Source organism: Phalacrocorax aristotelis, chromosome 5 (genome assembly GCF_949628215.1).
Source record: "Phalacrocorax aristotelis chromosome 5, bGulAri2.1, whole genome shotgun sequence".
Taxonomy (NCBI): Eukaryota; Metazoa; Chordata; class Aves; order Suliformes; family Phalacrocoracidae; genus Phalacrocorax; species Phalacrocorax aristotelis.
In genome coordinates, this window is record NC_134280.1 from 22,246,271 (window position 1) to 22,260,455 (window position 14,185).

General features: G+C 41.8%; 1 protein-coding gene across 2 annotated transcripts in view; it reads right to left on the minus strand.

Annotated features, from left to right (window-relative positions):
- Window positions 1-13,861, minus strand: part of STK39 (serine/threonine kinase 39) — a 105,269-nt gene extending 91,408 nt beyond the window's left edge. The window contains exon 1 of one of the 2 annotated variants that reach the window (XM_075093362.1): window positions 13,511-13,747. In XM_075093362.1, the coding sequence (XP_074949463.1) occupies window positions 13,511-13,631 (121 nt within the window). In that variant the 5' untranslated portion in view covers window positions 13,632-13,747. Of the gene's footprint in view, window positions 1-13,510 lie in introns of both variants that reach the window. The other variant, XM_075093363.1, reaches the window with a different exon arrangement.
- Window positions 13,862-14,185: the final 324 nt, after the last annotated feature.

Genomic DNA, 14,185 nt, shown 5'->3' on the forward strand with positions numbered 1-14,185 from the left:
TGAATTTACTTCTCACACTGCAAAATTATTGTGCTGACGCATGCTAAAAAAAGAAGGGTATGGAGCGGAACAACCAACACACAGAGACAACTTAATAAATACAGCTGAACCTAAAACAAACAAGTAAACAAGCTAAAACCATTCCGTTCTGACCGCAAAACACACCAAATATAAGATATGCTACTTAAAACCTACAATATATCAATTTGAATGGGTATCAAATGTGAAATGCAAAGAAAGTATCTCTGTTCCAGTTTGCAGAACTTTTCCTCACAAGTCCCACAGCTTTCATGCCTGCTTAGGTTATCTTATTATCACTTTATATACCTAGTCCACTTATAATCCCCTTCACTATCACTTTTCCAGGGTTGTGATTATGAAGCAATATAAAGTATTACATTTTCAGAGCTTAATGAACTAAAGAGTATGAAACTGAACTTAGCCATGAAAAGTCAATTTCTATACCTGGAGCGATCTCCCCTCTGAATGAGAGGTCACGTTAAAAAGAAAAAAAGTGAAACAATGCATTATGTGTAAGAGTAAAATAAACTACACTCTGTTTCAACATTAAATCTACTCTAATTTACAAAAGTTGCAGAACAGGAAATGGGAATTCAATGCCACCAAGAAACAGCATGTATCAGGTGAGAAAGCAAAGAGGTTGCTTAGTGGTACTCACCTAACAAATGCCTAAAATGCCTCCCACTTTCATATCAGTATAGAAAAGTAACTTGTGAATTCACCAAACTTATGGCCTAGAAGATACATGTGCCATTGAACAATGAGTACCATTACACGTAACAGTGTAATAGTAGCATATATGTAAGACACATTATTATCTGTTAAAGTAGCTCACAAGAGAGGAGGGGGAAGAAAAGCACTGAAGCACCTCAGCCCTTCTCCAGTTAACAGTAGTTTGTAATCAGACCTGCACTGGCTTCCTGCAAACACATAAGAATCCAACTTCACTCACAACACAAATTTATTAGGGAAGAAGCAGCAAAAAAAGTAGCTGCCAAAGAACTTGCAGCAGGCTTTTTCACCCACACTTCTGCTGTTCTTGCAGCATGTACAGTACAGCTACCCGGCTGGCACACTGCAGACAGGAGTCAGTTCCTGTTGTACAGTCATGTTGGGGCTGTCGTGGGATAAGTGTGGATGCACTGTACCTGATGTGAACAAATTAAACAAATCCCTATTCATTCTGCATTTTCCCAAGAAAAGTCATGAAAAAGAGCTGAAGTGAAGGATACGAATGTGTTACAAAGTCTGTTGTGTTATTATCCATTCATCCTCACAATGTAGGTCATATTTTCAGGTAATAACATAAACCTCTTTATTCAGGGTGTTTTTTTTGTTTGTTTGTTTGTTGGTTTTTTTTTTTACTTACAGTTGTACCAAAACCTGCCATCAAATCCACAGAAACAAAAGCCATACAAAAGAAGAACCGTGTAAAACAGAGACAGTTTCTTGCTGTTTTAATAGCTGTTGTTAGGTCAAAGACTACATCAATTACCCAACAGGTTTCACATTTTTCTTTTGAATTTAAACTTTTTCTTGTCATTCATACAGTGTTACACAGGAGAAAAGAAAACAAAACCAAAAACAAACCCTGAAGTATGCAGAAGAGGTCTTGACGGTTTCTGTTTTTACAGGGTTTGATGAAACTAGGTGAATTTTGCTCACATTTTGGGAGAATAATAAATCCATTCTTACCAGGTTAATCCAAAAGTCTATTTTTTACATTATTGCTTATAATATACTTTTTAAAATACCTTTTAAAAAAAAAATCACTGACTTCAAACTATCTGTTATCAAAAAGAAAAAGCAGTATCTCCAGGACTTTTGCAGAAGAGGGTGTTTCTACAAGAAATCAGAGATCCTCCTGTAATTAGCCCTCCAGAAAGCATACCAGTGGGGGAATTTCATTTTTCCTTCATTGACCTGAAGAAGCATGAACACTTCATTCAGAAACAGGCACCAAAAAAAAGTAGCTTTTCTTCTACATTCATGTGAAAAGTTGCTAAAATAAACTTCCTTATCATTCAGTCAGCTGCACAACAAAAGAATACTGGGTGATAAATATCCATTTAAACCAAGGAAGCTTATCCAGAGATAAGAGAAAGGGAAAGCTGACACCATTCTTCCCTTAAAAATTTTGTCTCCAAATTTGTTGTTTCAAAGGTCTACAGTTTTATCCTAGAGTGAACAGTCAACACAAGAGTTTCACAGGAAAATCTTAACAGTAATACTTCAAGTATTAAAAAGACCAGCAATACAATTTAGAAATACATGTATCAGGATGCAGTTCTTAACTCACAGGCAAAGCCACCCATCAGACACACGAGAAATTAAAAATCTCAAGAGAGTAGAAAGAAACAGAAAAATAACCAACAAGAGGATGACGTAATTGAAGTTAGAGGGAAATTCAAAAAAGAGCACCAACCTGCACTTAGTACTATTTGGTCACCTGTACATATGCATTTTGCTTTAGAGCAAACAGGGCAGTTTTGAAGTGAATATCCTCTCCTTGTTCTCCCTCACAGAGCTTTAGTTTGCTTTGCAGAGCAGCTCTTGTGCGTGCAAAATAAACTCCTTTTGGAGGAACCTGAACTGGAAGTTCTGCTCCAGCAGAAATATGCTCTAACCCCTGAAAGACATAATGGTTCAGACCAGTCTTCAGATATTTTCAAAAAAAACCAAGGACAGCTAGAATGTTTGGCCCACAGACTAGTGTGTATCTTGTTCAAAGTAAAACTCCAAATTCAAACACACTGTCGAGGCCTCAACATTAACTGATTCACTCCCCTTATCTGCTTCCATTTCACCAGAAACTTAGACATAGGCACAAATGAGACACTAATGAAATTCCAATGTGGAACTAATTTGTAAGCCACAAATATTCTCCAAATCTGCCTTTCTTTTAGCAGGAACTCTTGTCACAGTTGCTTCCTAAATTTAAGATGCTCTTTGAAAGAACAAAGCCCCAGCCAACTATTTTTCTGCTGTTTCACACAAAGATACCACCAAAAATTATTCCAAACCATGGACTCATAGGATCATTTAGATTAAGCTAGAGATCGTCTAGTCCAGTCCCCCTGCTCCAACAGGGTCAGCTAAAGCAGGTTGCCCAGACAGGTTTTGAGTACCTCTGTGGATGGAGACTCCAAACCTCTCCAGGCAACCTCTTGTAGTGTTTGATCACCCTCACAGTCAAAGTTTTCTTGTGCTAAGGTTGAGATTTGTCATTTTCAGTTTGTGTTTACTGCCTCTTCTGTCAGCAGGCACTACTGAGAAGACTCTGGCTTCCCTCTTCTTCATTTGTACATATTGATAAGATCCCCGTGTCGTCTTTTCTCCAGACCACATAGTCCCAGCTCTCAGCCTCAAATGGAAGATGCTCCAATCCCTTAATTATTTCTGTGGCCAGGGACACCCTGAAGTTTTGCAGGCTCACGCCTGAAGTACAAAACTGAGGAAAATCTTTAAGAGAGACTCCCTGAACAGGATTAGTTTGTCCAAGCTGAGACATGACCAGCAGGGCTAAGGTTTCTACTGTTTCCCACCTCCTTCTTACCTGCCTGTTCAAACCTCATTCAGATGGGAGTTTTCAGAATACCATGAAGAAAAGCCCTACAGTAACAAACTCTGAACAACATATCTGGAAGAAACAGCTATTTTGAGCTACAGCTGTCTACACACAAAGATCTAAGGAAAAAAATTCAAATATATTTCCTTTTTCTATTAAGGAAGAAAAAAGTACACCTAGCAGTTAATTTGAATCATGCTCTACAACAGCAATGCCATCTTATCATACCAAATACAGGTACATGACACTGCCTCAGAAATAAAGCATTTACTTCAAAGTTCACAGATGTAAAGAAACGAGTTCTTTCTCCAGAACTCTTCTAATACAGAGTCAGTTCTTCCTAATAAAATACAGAATAAAACCAAAACACCTTTCCTATTACATGTTCTACTATAATCTTTAAATACTCTATTATGCTACATGGCCCCACTAAGATAAACTGCAAGATCTAATTTGTAGTTAAAATATTTTCAGAAAAGAAACATGGATTGTGATAATTTAATTTTCCTTGTCTCATCATCAATACAGAAACCATTTTCAATACGCATACAAATCCTCGTATCTGAAGGCAAAACTCATACTGGAAATGGCTCTGCATAACTATGCAAGAACTTGGTACCTGGTATTCATCATGGGACGAAAAGTTACCTTACTAGGGTATTATATGAACTCCACGGAACTCTGCTTAACTCCACTTCACCTTATACAAGTAGGATAAATTGAAGATTTTCTATGCTGAACCAGGTTTCCTGCCTAGAAAAAAAAAACTATTAAGAGAGAATTACTGTTCATTTCTGAAGTAGCACTATAAACAAATGCTGGTGTTGATTTAGCAGGCATATTTTATTGTTTCTCATTTAGTTTGAAAGTAAACACTTGGAACAATCTAATACCGTGAATGCAATATTTTCCAAGTCTTCCAGATGTCATCACATAGTGCATCATTCTCTTCCGAGAATGAAGAACAGCAATCTATGAAAACAAAGGCGGTATTGCTACTGCACTGTCATGAATATCTCTAATTAATACTGTGATGTTGAGCTACAAAGCATTCAGCTAGTTCACCCCAACAGAAGGTGCCTGCTAGAATTTTGAGTCCATCATGGCCCACACACTAAAAGCAAAAAACATACCTATTTCTCATCCTGCTTCTCCTGAAACAATGAAGAGCTGGAGCAATATAAATGCTATCTTATCACTGAATTTTCATCAGGTGATTCTAATCAAATTCTAAAGAAGTTCCTATTATTAGTCTGAAGTGGCTTAGAGGCTGGAAGCAGAAGACACTAACAGGAACAAATTGTAAGTTTAAATTCAGTCCCTGTAATAAAGTGTCTTCAAAGCAAACAAGTGAAAAGCAACTTTAGAACTGAATGGTGATCCTTCTGCATGTGTTTCTTCTCAGAAGCCTAAAAGCAATAGCTCAAGCTTATGATCTTGTCCATATTACTCCTACAGGACAGAAACCATGATCAATAAGTAAATACACAACATTTTTCTGGTCTGTTAAATTAAATAATTTTGTACCACTACCCTGAAGCAGGTATACTTGGCACATAGTTTGCTTACAGGTATTAGGAAAACCCTCAGACACTCAACATTGATTTTCACCTTCAAGATCATGTGTTTTAAGTTCACACTACTTCTGCAAGCATTACTAGGAACACAGAAAACCTTAAAACTTTTAGTCTTTTTCTAGTTGTCATTTCTCGTTGAGTGCATTAGCACAGTTCAGCTTAAAAGCTATGTAACATAATCATTACATCAGCCTTACAGGACATCGTCATATTTCACTCACATTTTACTTCTGATCAGAATACCTCAGAGGCAGTTAGACAACCACAGGAATAGAGGCTAATAAAACAATTCAGGAATTGTTAAACCTAAAGACAAAGGATTAATGGAGACAGCTAATTTACCATACTGGGGTTTCACCAAACTGTTGAGTAAAGTCACATACCTAGCCAAATACCTAAGGGCAAAGGACTGGAAATATTAACTCCATCACTGCCACAAACTTAATACTTCAGCTAAAGAATGAATGACACTGTTCAAACTTTTCACTGAGCTTTTCTCGGGAGCAAGCTGCAGGACTCTCACGAACAGCAACCCTGGAAAATCACACCTGAAAATTGTTCAGAGGGACTCTAAAAACCCACCACCTTCATCAGCATTGTCAGCATCTCACCACTGCCATGGAAGCTTGCTACAAAACAGTTACCAGTCAACTGAAGTCTACCTAAATGCCTGGAAGAATGCACACTTCTCCATTAAGACTAAGCTTCAGCCCCTTTACTGCCGTCCCCCAACTACCTATTCTCTCCCAAAAGGCAACCAACTCTAATAAAGTAACTCTGACTTGACAGAGGTTTCAGGAAAAATCAGGTTGCTCCTGCACTGTCAGGTATCCTGGAATTGCTTGTTTCTCCATGTATACTCTCCCCAGTTTTTCTCATTACCACGTTTTCTCTCCCAGGGTTGGCGGGGGTGGAGGGGTGGGGGAAAGGAAGGTGTCTAGTTCCCCAGGCACATGTGGTCTCCAGTCAGAAGCACTGTGCAGGAGGAAGTTAGTAGCAGAGAGAAGGAAGAGCTGCATCGCCACCACTGGACCCTAGGGTAGGCAAGGGAGGAGGACAGCAGCCAAACCCTGTGGAAGAAGGCAAGAGACAAGCATTCAACATGTACTGGTTGCTCTAATTACAGAGTTGATCACACAACCCCACAGAACCTAGTACAGTGCATATGAAAACTGACATAAGAAGGAAGAAGGAAAGTTTTAAAGCCAATTCTTCTCTCAAGGATTTCATACCAGCATTGCTTCATTCTGCCACTGCTGGATGATAACATTCTTACACCCACAAGCTTCAACTGTGCAACCCTTATGCACACCCAAAGACCTTCAAACTTAGCAAGAAACAGTGAAATCAAGCAGAGCCATCAGGATTTCATCCTACCAGGAAGGCTGTGCTGCAAAAGGCAGAAATAAGTAAAAATCCACTAATTCAAAAAAGCTAATTATTTATTTGCACACGGTAACCAGTATCAACTTCTGTCAAGCGTTACTTCCTTTAGGGGCAAAAAAAAAGTTTTTTTAAAAATCTCATTTTTAATTTTGAGCACCAGTAATCTCCTAGTGACATACTTATCTTCCAAGGTCTGCAAGTAGATTGCTCCTCTGCTGCTGCTACTCTAGCAGTATCCCATGACTTCAGCAAACCCAAGAAGTTAACGAGAGTAACTAACTTAACTTGGTTTTTACAGTCCATTCTTTAAACACCAAAAATTGCTATTATTGCTGGAAACAAAACCAGCTTCTATCTAGTGCTGCCTTATAGTTCTGAAATATTTTGGAAGGGGGCAAGAGGGAACAGAGAAAGAACCAAAGGGTCACACAAAAATTAAACATGACCTACACATGTAGCCACTATATCAGCCACCCACATCTCCTTGGCATGGAGAACTCGCAGTGTTTGGCTCTCAAGCCAGACAGTACAGATGTGGTTTTGTTTCCATCTAACAAAGAGAAGCTCCATCTGACAAGCAGATTCTGGAAAAAAAAAAAAAACAAAACACACAAATTTGTCTCTGACCTAAGGGAAAGTGATTCTCCACTGAAAGAAAAAAAAAAAAAAGTAGAACAGTTCTAATGTTGTTTCAGAGCAACACATGATACAACCTAAAATTGCTCCCCCAGGTCTGAGCTTGGCCCCTGCTATCAAAGTACCCTTACAAGTCTGGTCACAAGCAGTGGTCCCACTTTGAAGATGCAAAGCCTTGTTGTTGTAAGGCTTAGTGAGAATCAAAATCATGCAATCCCTTCAAATTTCCACATGCTCACAAGCAGAACTGCTACTCTTCCAGCACTCAAGCAACTCCTGGGGAGCCAGAACTTCACAGGTCTCCGAGAATTTGGTCCTTACTTGTAGGAAGAACTTGGACAGAGGGAGAGAGAAAGCATAAGGACAGAAGGGCTAAGCATAAAGGAGGTAGACAGATTCCAAGAGCAGGAAAGCACAGCATATTTTCTGTAAATTATCATTACACACCAGTCAACTGCCTGATGTGTTGATTACATGCTCCCTTACCCTCCCAGTTAAGAAATTAACTTTAAAAGCTTTATTTGCTGGTTATTTGCAATCACGACAAACCCAAAGCAAGTTGCGCATAATCATCTTTATTTTCACACCATTCAGGTTCTTATAAAATATAATTACTCTTCTTTCTGACAATTCTGAATTCCAATTGCACGAGTTAGAAGTTTTAAAAAGTCACTGAATTATATAACGAAGTTTGATCATTGGATCACTTACAAAGCCTAACCTCTTTGAAGCAATGAAAACTACAGCCTTGTCTCCAATCTGGGTATTTCTAATGCAGAAAGTTCATTTTCCTTCAAAAAAAACCCATGACAGAGCTCCCTTCCCCAGCGTTATTACTATCATGTAGAGACAAGGCGAATAATTAACAACTGAGAGCTCTGCACAGCCTCATTAGCAGCACAGCACTGTGAGTGTTCTACAAGGTATTTTTAAATTGCACCATGACCATCTTTACTCTGACAGCTGAATTAAAAGCCACTCCTTATATAAATACTAAATGCGGATTTAACACTGCTACAGTTTCTTCAAATGGTTATTAGCTGACAGAAATCTTGACCAATTATTTCCCAAACAAATTAACAAATTTACAAAATAATAAACCCTTCCTGTCAAGCTACAGCTGTATTAGGTTATGATTAATGTTATGAAGGTTATATTTAATATATGCATGTACAATATGCTTAGGCTGCTGTGGTAACTTTTAAGATTGGTAAGGAATAGAATTTGCTTTGGAGCAGAATTAAGGCAGGCACATCTTTCTTTTCACACAAAGTTTTAGTATAAAGATGTTAGGTAGTGTTAAGTATTACTGATCAAATTATGCAGCTTCTTATCCAAGAATTACAGGGGGTTTGGAAAAAAATCTCTGCAAGAGAAAAAAGCAAAGTTTACCATAGCTATGGTGTGGTATTTCACTGAGCACAGTCCAATCTAATTTGCAGCATATACATAAAAGCTACTGGAAAAGAAAGCCCCTCTACTGTTTTTTTCCACTCAAAAAAACAACCCTGATTAAGCACAGGGGTAAGAAATTTTGGAAAGTGTGAATGAGACACAAGCATCTGGTTAACAGAACAACACAGAACTGCAACCTTACCTCTAACTGTACAGAGGCTTTTCAAAACAGTGTACACCATGCTTACAGACTTGAACATCAGTCCCTGAGCATCATCATCAGAGACCTCTCTACAGAGTCAGAGATCTCTGATAACCACAAATATAGGAGAGTCTATTCTCTGTCAGACAAAGAGCCAGTGACATACATGCAGCAGGGAGGGGGAAAAAAAATTAAATAGCATTCCACAGAAACACCACAAAGACCCCAGAGCCGTTAACATGAGAGTGGCTCACAGGCTGCTTACAATAAGAACTATAAAATCAGCAGAACAGTCTCGAACAGTAACCTGTTCTACTCAAAATCCCAACACAATTGACTTAGCAACACTGTGCCTTATGAGGCAATAAACCACAAGATATTTTTGAGCTCAGCATTAGAAAGGCAAAACTGGATGAAAGCCTCAGTTCAACTAAGGTAACGTCTTTAATTAGTTGCAGCCAATATAGATAATCCATCATGTAGCAGTAACCCTTTATTTTCCAATTAATTCTGGCTGTTTTCTAGCCAAATTAATTTTCCAAGCCAGTTGCAGCAGGCAAGATAAAAATATAATTTTATAATGAAAGCTATAACCCAGCCTAATCATGAGATAATCCACTACTCCATAACAGAACCTTCCTTCCTCAATTATCAATGCAGGATGACAAACATTAAGTTACACCTAGCAGAAGAGCATCAACTCCAATGTAGTTTTCCAACAACAAGTCAAAACCACTTGTTCACACCAATTTAAGAAACCTTTTTAAAAACAAAACAACCAAAGAACCCCAAAAAACCCAAACACAAAAAAAAAACCTGGCAAAAAACCACCTAGATCTAATGCTGCTTTGTCTTGTCCATGTGATGTACCTTCATATGAAAGGTACAATTTTAACACTATTCAATTTTCAGGTTTTTATGTTATCATTTAAATGTTTGTTCTGTGAAGGTTTCTATTGCTTCTGAGGAGGAAAAAGCCTTGCATAGGTAAGTGATATAAATTCAGAGAAATCTATTTCAGTTATTTTTTTCAGAATACTTGGTTATAAACCCAAACCTCTCACAGTATTGCTTTTATTAGCTTTTTTTTTAATCTGTCATATCCACCTTACAAAAAACCCCAAGTACATACATTAAAATCCACTACACATTTTAACCTAATGCATTAAAATCAAAGAAAGAGACCTCCTGTGTCTTCACTAAATTAAATCTGGCTCTCCCTTAATAGCAATTACAGTTCTTATCTCTGTAACTGCTACAGGAAGGTTGCTTTGGATCCTCCAGTCCCAGTTAGGAATCCCCTTCTAACTTCCAAATGGATCTGTGTACGGACAGCCCATATCAATCTAAATTAATGTAAGAATTTCCTCTTCTCTTAACTCTCCAACCTACATGTTGACATTTTCCTCCTGCTCCAGAAAAGATTTGTGTATAGGCAATAATAAGAAGAGCCTCTTCCTTGCATCAAATCTATCAATCACGCAGTCATGCAGCAAGTCAAACAGGGAACCTGATCCAACAGAAAACTAACCCGGCAGAAGAACTAGTTCTTTGTCAGATCAATGCGATCCTTTCAACAGCTGCCTGTTAGAGTAGATTAAATGCATCACGAAACCACACACCAAGAGTTTACAAAGAACTGGCTATCCACCTTAAAAATAAAGCAAACATGGAATAACATCTCATTAGAAGCACTCCTTAAAGCCAGTATTTTCTCTTTAACAGGCACTTGAATCTCCCAACCATCACAAAGGAAGCAACAGGCAGAGAAGGGAAAAAAGCTGTACCACTTGAAAACCACATCATGTGGCCTTGGTCTTCAAAACAGCATTTGGCTAGAAACAGATAAGCAATAAGAAAATTTCACATTTTCCACAGAAAAAGAGCAGAACTTCTCCAACCTACTAAATCCACAGGATGAAGACAGCCCACACACAACTAACAATGATTTTCATTTTATGATCACCAAAACTTTTAAATGCTCCCTAAAACAGGCCATTGAAGTCATTCTGCATCTGTGTTTTAGTTACCGTACGATAGTAAGCCTATTATGTTGGGAAGTGTTGCGATAAACCATCCTGGTGTACCGTCCCCTGTGCATCTTTCCTCCTCCTAAGTCCACAAAGACGCTTCAATATGTTATTTTTCTCATTTAACTGGCAAAGGGCTGTTGTAACTGAACCTGTCCCAAAGACACTACCCAGCTCCTCCGGGAGAGGTATGTAGTGCTTTCCAGAGGTGAAGGGCTCTGTTTCAGCAAGTGGTAGCTACTCACATTCACAATGCAATTAACCCTGGCATGACCAATGCAAAGCAATATAAATTGCCACTGAAGCAAGTTCAACCATATCATTCTTCCCTCCCTCAGGTAATAAAAAGATGCTTTAAGAGTCCCTCACTAGGTTCATTAAAAGCAACAACATTCGTCCAACATCTCCAAAATTATGTCCACATTTGGTCAAATAAGCAGGGTTTTTTTTGAGAAAGTGGGGTGGTGTCTCCTTGTTTGGTTTTTTATTATTTTTCATAGTATTGAGACTAAATTTAACCTCATAGTGAGTCTCCTATAAGTTAAGGCAAAAAATACAAGGTGTTAATAAATAAACCATATTTGACTAAGCAAAAGATTTTAAAGTCAATGGTACAAAATAAATCTCAGTGAGTTTGAGAGACAGTCATGTAAGCAACCTAAGCTTAGCAAAAGTTCAATTGAAATCAGACAAGTTCAGTGTGTCCAAGAATCTGATTCAATATAACCTGACCTTAATTTCCTCACTAGGCATTGACTTTAGTTAAAGAAGTAATATCAACTTTTAATAGCACCAGTAGGTAACTAGCAATAAAGTTTCTCTACAGATAGGCACTTGCTATTCCAATTTAGCATCCACCTGAAGAATGGATGTATGCTTATATATAAACATTTAGAAATACATTCTACATATCAAAAGATACAAGCTTTTAAAGTGGAAAGGAAAAAAACGAAAAAGAGTTTCTAAATGAAACTCTCACCCAGGCACTCTACAGGTACTGCAACAGCAAATAACTACTATTTAAATAACTCAGATGACTCATATCACACCCTAGACAAGGATTAATCCAACACCTCTGGGGCCTTTTTTACCTTAGAAGAGGTATTTGCTCCTCAGCAAAAATAGAAAAATTACTTCCATTTGGCTAATTTAGATCCATTCCCCAGACCGAGTTAAGACAAAGTCCTCTGGCCAGTAAGCCCATGCAGGGGGCCTCCGCTGGCAGCAGGCGCTTGATGCTGAGCACCAGCCTGGTCCAGGCTAGCCACCTCCAGGGGCCCCAATACCGGAACCCTCACCTCTCCTTAGTCTCTTCACAGCCTAGGAAATGCAAACAGAAATACAAAGGCACCACCTGGGTCAACAGAAAGCCATCCCATTTTAAGGCAGAAGTACTTTTCTCAACTATTTTGTTCTTCTGCCTGTGGAAAATAAAAAGCTTAACGACAAAGCCAAGTACGCACAACTTGCAACCCAGATCAATAACGGGTAGTTCTGATTGTCATCAGCCTGACAACGATTAGCAATTGGTACTGAATACTGAAGATAACCCAACAGCATCAACAGGCAAGAGTCCTGGATTTTTTTTCACTTTAGTGGCCCCCTTCATGAGGAACAGCAATCAGTCTTAGAGCTGGCCTTTGCCACCTGCAGTATTTACTGGAGGTTTAAAATGCTACATACAAATAAAAGCAAGTTTTCCCAAAGTAGTTCATTAGCAACAAGCAACATCTAGGTCAGGAGACAAAAAACTTTCCATCACACATACTGTTAACAAGTCACCTTTTCACACAGTAAAATTCAAAATAATCCAATCCAAATATAGGGGATGAAGACTGAACACATCTGATCTGCATTAGCTGGACACGTGAACAAAGTGCTGAAGTGCACTACCAGAAAGCCCACTACCCACAGGGACATGGGCGGCAGGCGGGCTGAACCTCACACGGCAAACCGGGACAAGAGCAGGTTGGCTGGGACGAAACGAAGCTGTAATCCCCCGCTGGCCTTCTGTACCACCGCCCAGCGCGGGGAGCTGGCCCGGGGGCACGATTAACCAGCGAGGGAGAAGAGGAAGGGGTTTAAAAATATGTTAAGGAAAAAAAAAAAAAAGAAAAACAAACAAAACATTAAAAGGAAGTCACCACGATAGTAGCAGATCTAGGGGTGAGATTTACCTCCCCCATGAAACCACCGGAAAAATGCAGAGTAATCTAAGCGGATGCATGCACACGTGTGCATCCACGGACAGACACAGACACATACACGTATGCACACGCTCACACACACGCACAAGCACAGAGAGTGCGTCTGCGGAGTTGCCGGGGGTCCCAGCGCAAACCAGCAAGACAGGGCTCAGGCGGCGGCGGCGGCTGCCACCGGTGCAAGGGATGACGATGCACCGCAGGGCAGCGGGGCGGCAGCGGCACCCACCGGGCCGCACCGGGCGGGGCGCGGCGGGTTCTAGAAGGAGCCGCCGCCCCCCGGGGCCGCCCGCCCGTTGCCGGGCGGATAAAGTTTGCAGCAGCCGGCGGCGGCGCCACTGCAGTGCCGGGCGCACCCGCCGCAGTGAGCGAGCCCCAGCTTGCGGGAGGATGAGCGCCGCTAGGCCCGGAGCCGGCCAGCCACCGCGGCATCCCCTGCCTCCGCCCTGCGGCGCCCCCCGCCGCCCTCCCCGCTCCCTAGCTCCACTGACCGATAACCTCCTGCAGCTCGTAGGCGTCCCTGCAGATGGGCCAGCCGACGGCTGGGGCGGCGGGCGCAGGCGCCGGCTGGGGCTGCTGGACGTGGACCGGCGACTCGCCCTGCTCCGCCATGATGCTGCCGGAGCGCCCAGGAACCCGACGACCTTCTTTAAACTTCCCTTCTAGCAACACCTTTCGGCCGCGCTCCCTCCCCGCGCAGCCGGCCGCCCGGCGGAGGGAGGAGGCAGGGCACCGAGGGGGAGGAGGCAGAGGCGGGCGCCGCCGCCAGCCCCGGTCGCTCGCCCCGCGCCGCTGAGAGGAGAGGGAGAGTGGCTGCCGGGCCTGGCTGACCTCGGCCGGTGCCGGTGCGCGGTGCCGGTGCGCGGTGCCGGTGCGCGGCGCCGGCGGAGCGCGGCGGCCGTCCCCCTCCGCCTGAGGGAGAAGCGCGGGCTCCCGGCGGAGACGTCCCGCGGGAGGCGGCGGTCGCACCGCTAACCCTGGGGGCTCGCCGCCTCCCCCAGCGCCGCGTAACCTGCCGGCGGGTCGCGTCTCCGGCCATCTTCCCTCCCCGCTCATCCCGCCGAGCCGTGTGACGCTCCCCGCGGCTGGAGGCACTGCGGGGTCCGTGAAGGGCGGCAGGCTGAGCCTGTGCTGGCCACGGCCCTGCCAGCGGGGCCCTGGGCGGC